Source organism: Camelina sativa, chromosome 8 (genome assembly GCF_030686135.1).
Source record: "Camelina sativa cultivar CO46 ecotype springtype chromosome 8, ASM3068613v1".
Lineage (NCBI taxonomy): Eukaryota > Viridiplantae > Streptophyta > Magnoliopsida > Brassicales > Brassicaceae > Camelina > Camelina sativa.
The window spans coordinates 25,898,480-25,916,966 of NC_141887.1; the positions used below are offsets into that span (position 1 = coordinate 25,898,480).

General features: G+C 34.1%; 3 protein-coding genes across 5 annotated transcripts; 1 reads left to right on the forward strand and 2 right to left on the reverse strand.

Annotated features, from left to right (window-relative positions):
* Positions 1–419: 419 nt before the first annotated feature.
* LOC104708106 (transcription factor TGA4) lies at positions 420–3,558 on the forward strand. 3 transcript variants are annotated; one of them, XM_010424602.3, is made up of 9 exons: positions 420–784; positions 1,594–1,762; positions 1,847–1,927; positions 1,999–2,058; positions 2,135–2,212; positions 2,290–2,353; positions 2,441–2,712; positions 2,800–3,027; positions 3,130–3,558. In XM_010424602.3, the coding sequence occupies exons 2-9, from the start codon at positions 1,604–1,606 to the stop codon at positions 3,280–3,282; spliced, it is 1,095 nt and encodes a 364-aa protein (XP_010422904.1). In that variant the 5' UTR covers positions 420–784; positions 1,594–1,603; the 3' UTR covers positions 3,283–3,558. The 3 variants fall into 3 exon arrangements, with proteins under 3 accessions (XP_010422904.1, XP_087318887.1, XP_010422905.1); XM_010424603.3 differs by lacking the exon at positions 420–784 and adding an exon at positions 1,274–1,388; XM_087462761.1 differs by having other exon boundaries at positions 476–784; positions 2,290–2,712.
* Positions 3,559–3,825: 267 nt separating this feature from the next.
* Positions 3,826–7,844, reverse strand: LOC104708107 (putative inactive receptor kinase At5g10020). Its single transcript, XM_010424604.2, has 3 exons — positions 6,613–7,844; positions 4,770–6,425; positions 3,826–4,637 (listed from the first exon to the last, which is right to left on the reverse strand). Exons 1-3 carry the CDS (start codon positions 7,544–7,546, stop codon positions 4,060–4,062), a joined length of 3,168 nt encoding a protein of 1,055 aa, XP_010422906.2. The 5' UTR covers positions 7,547–7,844; the 3' UTR covers positions 3,826–4,059.
* Positions 7,845–9,652: 1,808 nt separating this feature from the next.
* Positions 9,653–13,451, reverse strand: LOC104708108 (protein HEAT INTOLERANT 4). Its single transcript, XM_010424605.3, has 13 exons — positions 12,603–13,451; positions 12,161–12,199; positions 12,007–12,060; positions 11,848–11,911; positions 11,578–11,636; positions 11,337–11,461; positions 11,163–11,222; positions 10,952–11,010; positions 10,698–10,774; positions 10,546–10,584; positions 10,342–10,404; positions 10,086–10,262; positions 9,653–9,988 (listed from the first exon to the last, which is right to left on the reverse strand). Exons 1-13 carry the CDS (start codon positions 13,074–13,076, stop codon positions 9,941–9,943), a joined length of 1,338 nt encoding a protein of 445 aa, XP_010422907.1. The 5' UTR covers positions 13,077–13,451; the 3' UTR covers positions 9,653–9,940.
* Positions 13,452–18,487: the final 5,036 nt, after the last annotated feature.

Below are 18,487 nucleotides of genomic sequence, written 5' to 3' on the forward strand. Positions count from 1 at the left end.
TGACGGTGTCTAGCCGCAAAATTTGACATGTTTGTTACCACAAAAAGAAAAAAAAAAAAAAAAATTGACATGTAGCTAGATAACATATTCTTGGAAATCAGAAAGACTATTTTTCACGTAGGCTTTATGAATTGTTAATGAAGAATTAAAAATCGGATTTAACTTTTTAAAAAATTCCAATCTACCTGGTGCGCACATCAGCGAGGTAGTGGAGACATGGACAAATGAGAGTAAAACAAAACATAAATAAATTAATTTAGTAATGAATAAATTGTGGTCTACTATAAAAAGAATATACTGTAAAAAGAATAAAAATTATTAAACATGTCAAAATTGTTTTTTTTTTCTTTTTTTTTTAAAAAAAAAAACTCTGCTGGATTCAGTTATTGCTTAAAAAGACAAAATATCACCGAAGAATCAACGAACAAAAAAAAGAGAATATAGAAAAGAAATTTCAAATTATATTTTTAAAACATTTATTTATGATATAGGAAAATGTAAAGAAGTCTATCAAAGGTCTCTCTCTCTTTTAAGTTGTCGTGTTCTCGTATGATTCTTCTTCTTCTTCAAGATGACAATTGCAGATAACGCGATTTTATCGTCTCTTCTGTTCTCAGATCGATTTAAACTGAAAATATCTAGGCTTTGCTTCCGATTTCGCCACTGAAACTGAAAATTTCCTTTGCTTTTTTTTTTTTTTTTTTTTTTGTTCTTTTCATGGTTTTCCGCGGGAAAAGTTCGTATTTTCGAAGCCCTTTTGACATAAATAGACCATAAGAAGAAGGTAACAACTTCGTATCTCTCTTCTTAGTAAAGTTTGATTTTTTTTTTGGGTTGATTATGATATTGATTATGAATATCATAATAATCTCATCTTGACTTGGAAAAAAGTTTCGAACTTTGTGTGTTCTCTGTTTCATCTTAGAGATACCCTTATAAGTCTCTTGTTATGTTTCCTGGATTAGGGTTTACCTTAGTTGATTTCAGTTGAAGCTGTAACTTTTACTTCTGATTTTTTTTCATTTCATGATTGGCTATGTGATATAGTTTGGTTCTAGCTCTTATTCTCTTCACCTTCTTCTCTGAGTAGCCTTTACATGGAATCTTGACTTATGTGGACAAGAATGTTATTTCAAATCAGTGAGTGAGTGAGAGTAATGGAATTTTTTCCCTTATTGGGAGGTGTATAAGATGGTCCACCATTAGTGGCTAAAAGAAGGAGATACAGTAAGATCCAATAACTGACAATGACATTAGAGTTTGGTCTGTTTTAGGAAATGCAATTTAGAGGTTTTGGGATCATACTTTCAATAAAACCACTAGTAAGAATAGGGTTTTTCCGGGTGTATATGAGTCTGATGTTTTCACCTTATACACAAGTAGGGAAGGTATGTAGTAGCGTTGACGGATTGGGTGATGGAAAATGACTTTAAAAAAAGCCACAACCTTTCTTTTGGCTGCTGCAAAAATCAACTTACTTATCTCTCTCTCTCTCTCTCTCTTCAACTCGTGATGATGATCTTGTATCTTTTTGCAGTTCTTGATTTTTGATTAATGAAAGTTTTTGTATGTATATCTCTTGTTTGTTGCCAGTGGAAGAAACATGAATACAACATCGACACATTTTGTTCCACAGAGAAGGTTTGAAATTTACGAGCGTCTCAACCAAATCAGTATGTGGGAAGAAAGTTTCAAGAACAATGGAGGCATGTATACACCTGGCTCTGTCATAATCCCGGCAAACGAAAAGACAAACAGCTTGGTACTTTAAGATTTGTTATATATCTCGGATTAAATTATCTCATTTGAATTCAGAAGCTAATGCTTCCCTTCAATCTCTGTTCAGTCAGAGGATACTTCTCATGGGGCAGAAGGAACTCCTCACAAGTATGACCAAGAGGCTTCCACATCCAGACATCCTGATAAGGTAAGTTATTATATATAGCTTAGTTGGTTATCCATGGAGGTTACGTCAATTTAATCTTTATATCTTTACAGATACAGCGACGGCTTGCGCAGAATCGTGAGGCAGCTAGGAAAAGTCGTTTGCGCAAGAAAGTATGAAACTTTATGTTCTCTTCAACGAGTAAAACAGTTATGTTTTTGACTGAGTTATATAAGTCTTTTGTTGCAGGCTTATGTTCAGCAGCTAGAGACAAGCCGGTTGAAGCTAATTCATTTAGAGCAAGAACTAGATCGTGCTAGACAACAGGTTTGTAAAGAATATTCTTCTTCCTTTTTCCTTCAGTATTCTAGTTGATATATTAAGGTATGATCATAATGTTGCAGGGTTTCTATGTGGGGAACGGAGTAGAATCCAGTGCTCTTGGTTTCTCAGATAACATGAGCTCAGGTTTTAATCTTTCACCTCTAGGTAGTTTTGTATTGTCTCCCTCAAAATCAATTTTGAGATTCATCAGTTTTATTTTTTGCTTGTTAGGTATTGTTGCATTTGAGATGGAATATGGACATTGGGTGGAAGAACAAAATAGGCAGATATGCGAACTAAGAACTGTGTTACATGGACAAGTTAGTGATATAGAGCTTCGATCACTAGTCGAAAATGCCATGAAACATTACTTTCAACTCTTCCGGATGAAGTCAACTGCTGCAAAAATTGATGTCTTCTACGTCATGTCCGGAATGTGGAAAACTTCAGCAGAGCGTTTTTTCTTGTGGATAGGCGGGTTTAGACCCTCGGAGCTTCTCAAGGTAATAGAATAACCTGTCATGAATCCATAAAAAGTGAAGATTCTTTTAATGATTTTGGATATGGATTCTTTTGTGGTTGTTGGTTAGGTTCTGTTACCGCATTTTGATCCATTGACGGATCAACAACTTTTGGATGTATGTAATTTGAGGCAATCATGTCAACAAGCGGAAGATGCGTTATCTCAAGGTATGGAGAAGTTGCAACATACATTAGCAGAGAGTGTAGCAGCCGGGAAACTTGGCGAAGGAAGTTATATTCCTCAAATGACTTGTGCTATGGAGAGATTGGAAGCTTTGGTAAGCTTTGTAAATCAGGTGAGAAAGAAAGCTTAGCAAAAACTAATGAAATTGTTAGGAGGACAAGAACTGGTTTCTTGAGACTGATGTTATTTCTTAAATTTTTGTTTTTGTTGTTAGGCTGATCATTTGAGACATGAGACATTGCAACAAATGCATCGAATCTTAACGACGCGACAAGCGGCTAGAGGTTTGTTAGCATTAGGCGAGTATTTCCAACGGCTTCGAGCTTTGAGTTCGAGTTGGGCGGCTAGGCAACGTGAACCAACGTAATTAAGGTGTTTGGATTTCCAGAAAGGATTGAGACCTTAAGATTCGAGAATGGAGAGTTATGGTGGTGAGTGGGGTTTTGGACAAGAACAAGAGCAATAACATAAGCGGCTGTTTGAATGATGATTCTTGTCTTGCGGCTAAAGGAAATGTTTGAGGGAAGTTGTAAATATGATCACCAACGTAAAGTATAGCTTTTTAGAAACCAATTTTTCGATGTTTTTTTCTTTCTCTTGTATGTAAGACTATTATAGATTATATATGATTTGGCTTGTGGTATATATTGTTTCAAATGTCATATTCACTAAGAATTTGAACCACATGAAAATGCATAAAGGTTTGTAACTTTAGTCATTCGATTTGCTCAACAACATATTCCCTTAAAAGTAAATTACAATTCCATGAAGCTATACAGTTGGTAAACGATAATGAAAATCACAAATATCATTCCATTTATCTCCCTTGATCAGCTCTTGCTAGTTACTAATACTCAACAAAAGATAGAAGAAGACATTTAGAAAAATCAATAACCAAACTCAGAAAATGTTTCTGTCAGAATCAATGGGATTAGATTTTCTTCTACCTTTACAAGGAAGGGGAAAAATAATCAACAAAATATAAATGTAAGAACACGTGAGGATCTGAATCATCTGATCAAAGCTACTAGAGAGAAACATAAAACCAGAAAAGAAGAAGAAGAAATAAAAAAAAATGGGGATGAAGGGTGAAGGGAAATCCATGGAGATTTACAGAAAAATGAAATAAAAAAACAAACAAATCTCAGGCAGAGATTGAAGTAAGTGGATCAAGTACTTGTCTGATGTTAGGCCTTTCACTGACAGAGAGAATGCACCTGATTGCGACAGCAAGTGCATCCTCCATTGCCTTTGAGAACTCTTCCCCACCTGCAATGTCTCTGTCTATGCAATCCATTCTCCTACCTTCTTGATCACACAACCGCACCCAATCAGTCAGATCAACAGCACCTGTTTGACCCGAGATTATGTCACCCGCGCTTCGTCTAGTCAAAAGCTCCATGAGAATCACACCAAATGCGTATACATCGGATTTGAGAGTTGGTATTGGTTTAGAAGCTGATGAAAGTTCAGGAGCAGAGTAACCGAGCGCACTCATGTTTAGAATCTGTTCCGCTACACCAGGTGGAGTCATCAGACGGTGAATACAGTAGTCGGTTATGCGCACAGTATTGTCGGGACTTGTGAGGATTATGTTTGTCGGCTTCAAGTTCCCGTGTGGCATTGCTCTATCATGAAGGTAGAGAAGACACTGAGCCACTTCAACTGCAACTTTTAGTCTTTGGCTGAAGGACATTGGAGAATACCTCCGGGGAGTAGTCTCTGCACATAAAGATTGTAACGGTAAGTTCTTTTAAGCTTCAAAGGTAGTCATCAAATGGCTGAAAAGTGCTTAATTTTTGTTCAAACGAGATACAGAAAGGCTAATAGCTATGGGGTAAAAGAGCTTCTTACCGTATAGATGCATGGCCAAGCTTTCTCCTCTAAGGTAATCAGAGAGTAGAAGTCTTTCTTGTTCTCTGGGACCCCAATAGTATGCTCGCAATGGGACAATGTTTGGATGTTTTAATGAGCCGATTTTTTTAGCTTCCCGTGCGAAATCTTTCTTATGCCTCACGAGTCCAACTCTCAACCATTTCACCGTCAACATGTGTCCATTATCCAGTGTTGCTTTGTACAGTGTTCCATGGCTGCTTCTACCTAGAACTTCTGCAGGAGCTCGGGATAACTCTTCTGCTGTGAGTTTTAGTGAAATGTCTAAGAAGAAGAGTTCTCCGGCCAATCGATCCGGTGAGTAAACATCTAACATCACAGGCTGCTCGCTAAAACGGGGTGAGGAGGATAATGGAGAGCCTCCTGAAGAAGACTTCCGTCCAGATGCTGTAGGATAATCATCAAGGAGATTAGGGTTTGTAGTGGTTGTAGGAGGGGGCACACCCTGCTCGGAAATTTCAGCTTCAAATCCGGGTATCCCAGATAAAGACCTTGAATTTGGGGTGAGCAAGTGATCGTTTGAGAAGCTCAATGATGATGACGGGTGCTCAGCATTTGAGCTGAAGTTGAATAAGGAGGGACGAGATGAGCGTCCAAACATGGCGTCTCTAGTCGTGGCTTGGTCTGTAAATCTATTCTTCCCATGAAAGTCCTTGAGCCGTGTTCGATGATAGGCAAACAAGACAAAAAGAATCATAAGAGCAGCTCCAACTGAAGCAACAATAATTGCTATTCTTATGCTACGCTTCGAATGCTGTTTTTTCCCAGTTAAAGACAGATCACGAGTAGAATCCGCTGCACTCCCACCACCTGGGAGATTTAGCTTGGAGTTACCAGGATAAAATGACGAAAGCGGGTAATTTTTCAGCTCTTCCGGAATGATGCCTGATAGGTCATTATATGACACATTGAATCCCACCATCCCGGAAGGAAGCTTAGTCGGAATTTGACCCTTGAAAGTATTGTTTGACAAGTCAAGGGACTCAAGGCCAGTAAGCTTGTTGAGGTCGCTTGGAAGTTCTCCAGACAGCTTATTATTGGCAAGATTTAGCACCTTAAGTTTTTCCATTGTACCTATATCGCCAGGCAACATACCCGTCAAAGAATTGGTTGAGAGGTCAAGCAACTCCATCTGCGGATAAAAACTTAGAACCAGAAGTTGGCTTGCGTGTGAACCTCGAAAAGGAATTGTCCCCTCCAAGTTATTCATAGAAAGATTCAAACTTCTCAAGCTTGCAAAAGTGAAGAAACTCTGGGGAATAGAGCCACTGAACTTATTTGAACTGAGATCAATTACAGAGAATTGAGAAACCCCTGAATCATACCACAGAGAAGGCAAGATACCAGCGACAGAGTTATTCCTAAGGCTCAACACACTTAATCTTGAAAATGCAGAAGTGAAGTTTGGCAAGCTTCCCGACAAGTTGTTTGAGCTCAGATCAAGATAATCTGGAGTAGCTTCCCACTTTTGAACAACAGACACATCGCCAGAGAAAGTATTCCCACTCAGATCTATCGCTAAGCAACTTTTCAAACTCGACGGAAGCTCCCCAGACAGGCCGTTAGACGAAAGATTCAACAGATTTAACGTTGTTGAATTGATTACACTAATTGATCCTGCATTTGAATAAAAAAGAAAACTCCTTTAATTCACATTCATAGAACAGCCTCAGACAATACGACACAAATGTCTAGTCAAGGACCAGGAATCAGTCAAATCAATGCTCTATACCTCTATCCCTTAAAGTAGCAAGATTTAGAAATTTGGTGAAAAGTAAGAAAAGGTGTAAAATTTTCAATTCACCTGTAAAACCATTTCGACTGAGATCTAACTCTTGCAAAGGAATCGAACTCTGCAACAGCTCCTCAGGCACTAAACCGAACAACTGGTTACGCGCAAGCTTCAAGACTCTCAAACTCGGCTGTGATCCAAAACGAGGCAACTCACCATTGATCTGGTTATTCTCCAAGTCAATAACCTCGAGATTCTTGAACGCACCAATGGACTCCGCGTTGAAAAACTTGCCATTCAAGGCGTTATGGCTCACATTCAAGTAACGGAGAGTGTTGGAAATGCTCGAAATGTTCTCAACTGGTAAAGACAAGCCGCCACTAAAACGGTTAGAGCTCAAATCAACGAACTCAACGTTCTTCAACTCAGTGAAAATCTCACCAACGTCTCCCCAAATCTCATTCTTGTGCAAATCCAAAGATCTAAGCTGTTGAAGTTTCCTAAACCCACTCGGGAACCCACCTTCGAACTTGTTGGAAGACAAATTGAGATGATTCAAACCCCAAAGATCCGAGATCCGACCCGGGATAGGTCCATAGAATCCGTTATCCGACAGATCCAAGTGCTGAAGCGACGTGATTCCACCCAACTGAGGGACGACCCGACCGGAGAAGCTGTTTCCGGATAAAGAGAGGTTGCGGAGAGAAGTGAGACCACCGAGCGTGCTGAATTTGAGTTCGCCGGAGAGACCACGACGGTCTAGGTTAATGGCGATGATTGAACCGGTGTCAGGGTCGCAGGAGATACCAGGCCAGCCATTAGGGCAAGCAGATGGATCACTGAGGCTGCTTGTATCGGACCATGAGATTCGTTGTTGAGAGGCTTCGTCACGGATCCCTTTACGGAACTCGAGTAGAGATCGGAGCTCCTTATCGGTGACGGCGTTGGCACCGAGGAGGAGGAGGAGTAGTGAGAGGAAGAAGCAGAAAATAAGAAAATGACTCATTTAGCCCTGAAGAATCTTTCCTACTACTCAACAGAAGCAAATGCAATACTACTGATTGAAAGATATAAAACCCTAATTAGGATTCATAGCGGGGAGAGAAGGAGAGCAGTGAGACGGAGATTTAGGGATTGTACTCTCGGAATCTGGAAATTGAATAGAGGGGAAGAAGAAGAAGAAGAAGAAGAAGAAGCAGAGACGGGAGAGAGAGAGAGTGTGTATGTGTGTGTTTTTGAGGTTTCCAAAAAAAAAATCGAATTTTTATATTATTATTTTTCTTTTTATGGTATGTCTTTAATTTATTTTATTTTTTTCTTCAGTTAAAGATTTTTAACAGATTCCAATTTAAAAACTTTCAGATATTTAAAATAAACTTTTTATCATTTTAGGAATTATGAGTTTTTCTCATTTATGGGTACCTTTTTCCTCCCCTAACTTTACTCTCGTTAATGGAATCATTAAAAAAAAAACAAAAAGACTTTTGTTAATGGAACCTAATTACTGATTACTTGCTAATAGTTCTAGACTTCTAGGTCATGTAATTATAATTTTTTTTTGTTTTTTTTCAAAAGATGTTGATAACTTTTGAATATTCTCTGACATTTTCAAATAAGTAGCCAAACCCACATAAATTGACTAAAAAAGAAGTGTTTTTTTTGGAAAAGTTGATTTTTTTATGTTTGAGTTGGATATTATGATATATCGAAAAACTCAAAATGTAGTTAAAAGATGAATCCAAGCGTCAGTGGAAATAGAATGATTTTGATGAGATGCCTAGAGATATTATACTATTTATTGACCTTTAAAAAAAAAAGGCCTCTTACTACTATTATTGTTTACTTTTAAATCATACGAGTAAAAAAAATGGGACATACATATCTTCAGATTTATTAGTCAAAAATTGGAGATCATTCAGCAATGAAAACGATTTGTTAGATGTGTCATTAAAATTGAAACACTAATTGCGTCAAGTCATAATCACTACTTATATCAGTGAGTATGTATCAGTTATTACTTTACACAATGCATAGAGAGTTTAGGAAACATACTTTTTTTTTTTTTTTTTAGGAAACATACTTTAACTACGTGATAAAATACAAAACCAGAGTATATTATTATTATATAACAAAATACATTAAGATACAAATATCCGAACAAATATCATTATTAGAAATAAATAAAAAAGGTGAAAAGAGAGAAAGAGGGAGAGAAGTGGTGGAATAATATATGATTAGTTCTGGAGATGAGTAAAACCAGACTGGAAAGAGACAATGGCCATGTCGTTTGAGTCTCTCTGTCTTTTCTTTTTTTTGTTTCCCCCTCAAAAAAAGAGTTTTTCGCACCAAAGTCAAGTCACCAACCTTTCTCACACATCACATGCACCGCGGACGTCATGGACTCTCTATAACGCCGTTAGGTTCTTTGTCCGTACATTGTTCTCTTTAAACGGGACGGAGAAGACTCACAAAGAGAAAGAACGTGCACTGTGCCATCATACTCAATTTACTCCTACTACTACTGTACTCTTCAGGCCCGACCTGTCAATTTTGTTTCCCCTAATCACATTAACATTATTGTGAGTAATTTGACCATACTTTGTTATTTTGAATAACTAACTGACATATCATATACTAAAAATATGACTTTTCAAGATATTATTTTATACATTTTATCCACCCCAATTATGTAAATTTATTTTGAAAAAAAAATCATTTGATTAAAAAATTCATGATTACCCTAAAGGTTATATGTTGAGATAGAAATAGGCTTTTTGAAATTCTATGGCACTGTTTAACTGACTGATTTATATATTCCACTAGGACCTCGTCGCTAATTTTTTTCATGATATAACACATAAATCTTGAGGTAGTCTATTTTATTTGCTCCATTTAGAATGTCATTTTCTCTAACCATAAAATGAAAGATGCCAAACTTATTATATTTTTGTTCTCCATCTCTCGTAATGAATAATATACATTTGGGTCCATCAAAAATAATACCATTTTGTTATTGTCGAAACTTTTGACAACTAGTAGTGTAGTTGGAAAAACCATTTAAATAGATAGAGATATTAATAATCAAGAATAATTTGAGGATACCATTAGAAAATTATGAAAAAAAACTTCAAGGGTTGAAACTGAAATATAAGAAAGCTGTCTCCAATTTTCCGCAAAAAGAATTTGGTTCCCGTGACTCTTCTAAAGATCTCAAGTATTTCTAGAGGAGAGAATACAAGCTCATAAATGTAAAAGACACTTTTTGTCGTTCAAACTTGACTTTTTAACTCCCTATAATAATAGCTCAAAGAGTTTCTGAGAGCACCTGTGACTAGATAAGTTTCAATACTGTTGAAGCTGCCAAGAAATGCTATTCTGAGTTCTCAAAGATCTGATCATTTCAAAGGACTTCATTAGCTTTTCCATAGTACCGGTTAATGAACGGCGACTGCAAAACAAGAAAAACCAAAATCAAGATCATTCACGTATCACAGCTTTGTAACAAAACCCCCTTTTCGAGTTACCAGTTTCTCATATGTTCTTACCTTGACACCAGAGACGTCTGGTGTATCTGGTGAAGGCTGAGGGTAGAATTTGTAGAACTTCATCTTTTGAAATGCTTGCTTGGTGTCTTCACTCATCTCTTCTATGGCTTTCTTTCGAGCCTCTTTTGCCTCTCGGTTTGCTTTCTTAGCTGCTCGAACTTGCTCTTTGACATATTCCTGAGAAAAACAAACAATGGTAATTAGAGACAATACTCAAGCGTAAAGAATTGACAATTGCTTTATAGCTCAAACTTACTTTGAATTCATCCTTCTGTTCAGCTGGTAATTGTTCTTCTTCAACCAGTTTATCGACAAATTCCTGAGATAAATGCACAAAAAGCCATATCATGATTCAGCATACAATTGACTGTGATTTAGAGCAGTGCAAACATGAAAACTCTCTTGACACAATTAAAGAAGTACTTCAAGTTTTATCGTTACAGGAAAGCCAAACACACACCTGAAGTTCGTCAAACTCCCAGTCAAATTCGCATACAACCTGCACAAACAGAAAATTCAAGCTTCATTATACAGAAAATAATGTGCCCCTATTCGACCATTTCATGTAGACCTGCCAATCCCAACACATTCATTGCATGCCAGCAAACTTACAGGCGGTTCAGAGGGGAACATTATTTGGACCTCAGTACTCTGTTCAAGTTCATCTTCCTTAAAAGGTTGATAGAAATCTGCAACGCAAAACAAAAACCAAAACCAAAACGAAAAAGAGATTAGAATTTGTTGTTGCATACCACATACATAACAAGATACACATACAGATAATCCACTGCAACAGCCAGCCATGTGCTATAATTGGTTCACTCTACAAATTTAAATAGTATTATTAGTAAATGAATCACACTCACAAGGAAGGCAATACTCAAACTTCTTAAGTTGATCTTCCTTCATATGTCTGAGAGCAGATCTGCAGATAATGTACAAAGATAAATTGAGTATACCAGAACAGGAGAATTTGAACAATACTATCCGTAGACGACTCATGTAATGAAACTCAAAATCCCTTCATAGCAAGTGAACATCAATGTTATTAACTCTATCAGTCATCTAACTACTTACTTCCTCTGCGTACAGACCAAAGTGAATATTTGCGAGTTCATCTTATCAACTCGTCTATCTCTGCAAGAAGAATAAAGCAAAAGTAGTTAGCAACTGCTCTTAAACATCAGAAGTAAGAATATCCCAAGATGAACTTTATGCTTCTCTTCTCATTGATTTAGGCCAGCCCACTACCTTTTTTCCAACGGAATATAAGGCAGCCAGTCCATTTTCATCTTCTTCATTGGAATGATTTCCTCCACTTCTCTCTGAACAGATGTGATTCCTATCTTATCAGAAGGCGGAAAGGGTGAATCAATCTGCATATACAAAATCGACAAATTTTAGAAAGAGAAATGACATAACATATGCTCTTAAATTTAAGGATCAGCGTAGCAAGCAAACTTTAATAAAAATAAATTTAACAATAACTTACAACAACAACTGCTGGGACATGGACAATCTTGTTTAAACCTTTGTAGGGGACTAGTTGAGCTGTAACGTTAAAAAGAGAAGCTTAAACAGGAACTAGAAGCAAATGTTCAAGAAAGGAAGAGAGCGTACTGCACAACCTGATAAATTTCTAACCAAACTAGAAAGAACCATAAGTGCCAAAGATGATTTAAACATGTCAATCGATAAGAAGACAGTAATAACCAAAACTCAAAAAGGAAGAAAGAAAGAAAAAGCACGAGAAACAGCTTACGTTCTGTACAGCCAAAAACAAAGACTTTCTTCCCATAGAGTTTTCCTCCTTCCTCCAATGCTTCCTGACACACACATGAAGAAACATAAATATCAGAATCTGGTCAACCCCGGAACACATGTTGGCTAAACTACACAGAATGTAATCCAAACAACTTACCTCAAGATTTTGGAAGTCCCAATTGAATTCATAAAGTGCATCTAATTGATCCCACTGCCACCAAAATAACAACCATAAGCAAAAAAATATATTGGATTCTCAATGGTAACAGTAGTTCTGAATATTGAAGGCTAAATTCGTCAAAATAATATACCTCGGTTCCCACTGGAAATGCAACCTTCCACAAATCCTCCTGAAACACACAAAAACAAGCGCATATGTTAATTTGCAACTCACACCGCAGCAATAAGAAAAGAAAACAAGCCCTTTAACATGAACTATAAAAAAAATCCTGAAAATGAGAAACACCACAGCATTCCTTTGGAAAATGTCCATCCACTAACTCAAGCTCGCCAATAACACACCATATCTGACCACAACAAGTATAACAGCATACAATTGTTCTCACAGATAAACCCCCACAAACAAAGTCATAAAGTCAAACGGGGTCCAAAAACGTATGTCGTTCTTGTTTTCACAGCAGTATGTGCATTATCATAAAGCTAAAAAGCCCCAAAATTGCATTGAATCCAAGTGATAAAAGTCCCAATCTGTATAACATTAATTAGACTAATAAGGATAGCAAAAAGCAATACCAGATTACGCTTGTCCTCGAAGTACTCAGGCTCTGGCTTTACTTTGGTAACTCGGGGCTTCTTAGCTGCGGGTGCAGGTTTCTTCTCATCCTGAATCTCAGTCTCCTTCTTGGTAGCCCTCTTCCGCTTACCACCACGACGAGCAACAACAGGTTTCTTCTCCGCCTTAGCCTCCTCCTCGACATCTTTGACTTCATCCTCTTCTTCCTGATTCTCCTCCGCCTCCGCCTCCTTTAACGAATCAGGTTTCGCCGGCTCTTCCTCTTCATCCCCCTTCGCCTCTTTCTCTTCTTCCGCTTCACCATTCTCCTTCTCCTCGTTGACGACTTCTTCCTGAGGTTGCTGACTCTCCTCCTGCGTCGTCGTCTCCTCCTCTTGAGATTCAACAATCACCTCCTCGGCCACAGTCTCCGCGACAGCAGCACCTTTGCGACCAGCTTTGGAAGCACCCTTTCTCTTCGCTCCCTTCCTCATTTTACAGTACTAAGAACAAATTGACAAAAGAAGGGAGTTAATCTGAGAAAACCCTACTTGGCTTCTCCGGCGAAGATAGAGAAAGAGAAATCTAGGGATCGATGGCGGTGGATCCGCAATTTCGAATTTTTCAGAAATTTTGGGTTTTGTTTTTAATTAATTTGCCCCTCTCTCTCTCTCTCTCTCTCTCTTTTGTTGTTGTTTGTCTAAAACGTTGCGTGATTTTAACGACCGCTCTCTCCTCACGAGAAAGGAAATAGGGTTTTTGATTTTTTCCCCCAAATTATTTAAGGCGCCGTTGTAAGGCCCAAAATTAACATAATTTTTTTTCGTAAATTTAATTATTTTTGAAGTTTGAATTTGAGGAAGTTTGACGAACCCTTGTGACGATGATTTCAAATTTTTTAGGTTGAATTTTTATGAAACTAATTAAGGTAATTAGATCTTTCAAATCTATTGACTTTTACAGAAAATTTTTGTTAGCTTTCTTAGGAAAAGTTACAAACTTCTTAGAATTTGATTAAATATTCTATGATTTTTTATTTTGAAAATGGATACACTTTATGAATCAATTTTTTTAAAAATAATGTTTTAAATCTTAGAAGTTAAATTGTGTAAGAAAATTATTTACTGGATAAATGGATATTAATCTTTTTTTTTTTTGACAAACAAATGGATATTAATCATACAGACAGAATCTAAGGAAAACATTCATTTCTTTTTTTTTTGTTGTTCTTTTCTAACAAAAAAAAAAAGCATTTTTATTTAATGCTTAACAACATGTTTATGTAAAACATGTTTACTCACAATAACCAAAGCCTCTAGTGAAAACCCAACGTTATTAGTCTTGTATCATGGGTCATTAATGGGCCTATATATTTTGAAACCAAATTACATTGTCGGAATGGGAAAAAAGGAGACTCAATAAGTAATGGTCTAATTACTAATTAGCACATCAACTCTATTTTCTAGTACTACTAGTGTTAGTTATTCTATTTTGAAAAAATAATATAAAATTATTATTTTGTTTTTGGTGTACATCAAATTTTAAAGACTATGTAGTATGAGTTTAAATAAAATAAAGAAATCAAAACTTTTTTTGATAATAATATATTTAGTGTAATTAAGTTATATTGTATCTTACATGTCATATGTCATATATTTTTGTAGTTGTAGTCATATTTCAAAATCATTGTGATATATAATTTCATAAAATTTATTTTGTGGTGTTAGTTATGCATTTTTTTATTTATTTATGGTGATAGGTTAAAAAGATTTAAAATATTTCAACAAAAAAAAAATCAAAATAATAAACAGTAGGTCTGCAGTGTCTCATACATATATAACTAAGTGAGTTTAACCATAGATCATTAGACTAATACATTTTCCATAAAAATAAAATAAAAACACAGCAACTACTTTATTAGGTTATTATCTTAAAGTTTTTAATTGTGTCTAGATTTTGATTCATATGAAATGATAATGTTTCATATAGAAAAAAATAATTAAACTATATATCATTTATTACATGTATATCTTATTCAAATAAACTGAAATTTTTATTAAGTTAAGATATCATTGGTTAAATCAAGGGAAAATAATAATATTGTAGAATTTATATAATTTTGTGAGATTTGAAATATGCTGCCATGAAGGTTATAGTGAGAAATGTGTCTTCCATTTAATAAATAATACATAAATCGATGTATCAAAGATAATTATTTGAGAGTTACAAAAGTGCAATTAAGTGCATACTAATACATTTTTAACATGTTCTATATTAAATTCATTGAGAACACTACTATGGTATTATTATGGGAGTTACAAACAAACTTTCATATTTTTCCAACTCCTAAAATTAAAACCCATTTAATTTAAAAGTGAGTGTTGGTGGATCAATAATTTGATTCAAAAGTATTATATATTACATATTGATCATTTAAAAGGAATAGGAATCTCAAATAAACTTAATTGTTTTGTTAAAACCAACATATGTGAATTTAAATTTAACTATGGAAATTTTAAAAAACAAATATGAATAGATTAGAAAGGCAAGAAATATAAAAGAAATATTTTATTTTTATGTAAATTAAATAAAAATTTAAACAATGTTAGATATATATAATACTTTCTAAATTAAAATATAGAATGAAACTCTTAAGATTTAACAACATTTGATATTGGTGGGAGAGGAGGAGAGAATGCTTACTTATAACTTATAAGATGATAATCCAAATTAGATAATGGAGATGAATCTTTAAAAATAAGAACAATGTAATATATATATACCATGTAACCTCTAAAATTAAAATTTAGCATTAAAAATTTACAATGATATTTAATTTGTTTTTTTGTAACCCATACAACAAAAATAAGAAATCAAAAACAAAAAAAATGAAAAATGATTTGAGGTATTTTGGAAGAGAATGAGAGTATGTGAAAATGATAAAGTAAAAGAATGTCAATATGAGAGAATGAGAGAATGCTTATTTATATAATAAGAATTGATGGAAGTTATATTTAGAATTATGGAGTTACAATAATAATTTATTGAGTTTGAATAAAATTGAATCGTGGAATATGATTAATGTATAATTTATTATATTTTCAGTTATAATTTTATTTTAATGTATGATTTAAATGTATTATGTTAATTAGGTCAATATTGTTTAAAGTAATTAAATAATTAGAAAGTAAATAAAAAAAATTAAAAAATTAAAAAGCATGAAATGAAAATCAACCGATAAGTCACGCAGCATGCATATAAAACGTTTACAAACATAACATACAAAAGGATGTTTCATGTGCATGCTTGGCTCAAGATCTTTTTATGCGCAAATACATGAGGATCGTGTTCATAATATTGATGATGATGGGGATGGGGACGGTGATGGTTATGGTGATGAGAAGACACGTTTTTGTTCAGCCAAATGACTTAAAACTCGATAAAAGATATATCTTTAAGTTAGAGGCAAAAGAGAAGTAAGTTAGATATATCAATGTTATATATACTACTTTATAACATTGTTATGTTTGTATATATGATTTTATTTTTTATTTAGCCAGCGGGATGGATGGAGTATCGGAGTGTGTCAGTGGGAGATATCGGGACTGTGCGATATCTTTTACAATATAAATGAAGAGAGATATGTATCTACTTCTTTTATTTTTCTTCTTTATTGACTAACGTCATTCTCAATTGCCATTTTGTGTTTCTGGGTTCTCTCTGCAACGAAGAGGAACAGAATATCATTTCTGGGTTGGTTTGGAGGCAATTCGAAATTTTTAAATCTCAACCTCCTCTCCTCCTTTATGGGTCCTAGGTTAACCTCAAGCGCATCAAAACCGGCTACTTGGAGAATGATAGGCACAGACCTCACTCAGCCTAGTTTGTCAACGATAGGGTTCGATATTGTTGGTATCCATGCGATGGTGTGTTCTATCACGAACAGATAAAAAATATTATTAATCCATTCAGAATGTTCTGATCTTTAAAATACTATTAATATTTGAATAGTCTATTCAAAAAGTATTAACTAGTGATAATAGATAAATGAATGAAGATAAAAGATATCATTTGAAAATTCTTTTAGAAAAATACAAATTTAAAGTACACAACATGAAAAAGACTTATTTGTTATTTAATAATTAATATTATAATATAATAAGAAAAGAAAACATGGTGATACATACTTATCTGTTCTTTGATCCATTTTTTAATAACTCATACAAATAAAGAGAATATCATTTGTGTTGTGGACGTCGAGGCTAATTAAAAACTTATTTGTTCTTAAATAATTGAGAGATGTGTGCATGATGGATTTCATATGAGAAATGTGTGCATGATGTGTGTAAAAGTGGTCAAGTTTGTTTAAATTACTTACTAATAAGCTCCTCAGCCTATCCACATCAGCAAAAATCTACTACTCTAAAATTTTGCCACATCAGCAATTTCAATTGATTAGTTTTTTGATTTCACACAAAATCGAACTTAATTTATGATAATGTTAATGGATCTTTATACAATTTCCAATTAAAAGGCCCATCTTGCATTTTTTTGTCTAATGGACCTTTATACAATTTCCAATTAAAAGACTCATCTTGCATTTTTTTTTGTCTAATGGATCTTTATACAATTTCCAATTAAAAGGCCCATCTTGCATTTTTTGTCTAAACCATCTACTAACTTTAAAAGCTACTAAGCTCAAGAAAATACTAGGCCCAATTATTTTTGAAGGTTGAATTTAAGGAAGTTTGACGAACCCCTTGTCGCAATGATTTTAAAAATTTTAGGTTGAATTTCTATGAAAACTAATTAAGGTAATTAAATCTTTCAAATCTACTGACTTTTACAGAAAATTTTTGTTAGTTTTTTTTAGGAAAAGTTACAAACTTCTTAGAGTTTGATTAAATATTCTATGATTTTTTTATTTTTTGAAAATGAATACACTTTATGAAGCAACTAGGATTTCACCCGCGGTACATCGCAGAACTAAACTATAAATTATTATATTTTATAAAATAATTTTTAATTTATATAGTTTTCAAATTATCAATTAATTAACTTTTTTAATTAATTTAGAATTTCGTTTAGAATTTTTTTTCTTCTTCTTACGTTTTATAAAGTTTATAACTTAATTACAATAAATTTGTTATTAGATAGAATATAAAATTCTAGATTTGTCTTGTTCTCTAGAATTAAACAGAGGTATATGCCTATATAGTATGTTAGTGTATATTTTTACGTGTATTTTATTTTATTTTATTTTTGGAATATTAAGATTGTGTTATAGTATGTGTAATATTTTGTAGTTCATATACTAAATAATTTATAAGTTAATTTTCAAAACTATGATTAGAAATCTATAGTATATATGAGATAAACTAATAGTTTTAGTGTTTGTTCTATACTCCAAACATGTCATGCTAGGCGGATCAGACAACATGTTCAAAGATTTTTAATCTGCAAAAACTCATTATACGAAACCCGTGAAAGTAAAAATTAGTTGTAAATACGTTGAGATCGAAAATCTCGGCCACGATCCTCCTCCAAGATCGAAAATCAATTTGTTTATTGATTAGGCCGATTGTTTAGGAAATCTAACCAACAGAAAATATTGTTTTGTAAAATTAGGAATTTAATATTAGTTAAATTAATTATAAACTTAATACTTAATGTTAGAGAGAGTGGTTCCGATTGTTTTGAAAATTTATTTAGGATGAGAAATTTTGTTTTCAAAAATAAAAATTTAATAATCTATATATACATTTTTGGACAAATTTAGCAAATAAATCCTAGAGTTGGAACTTGTTTACAATTATGCCATTAACATTAATTTTACAATTATTTTTTATTTTAAATAATATCAAATTTGAAATCTAACTTAAGAAGATTTTCTCCTATTCAAATT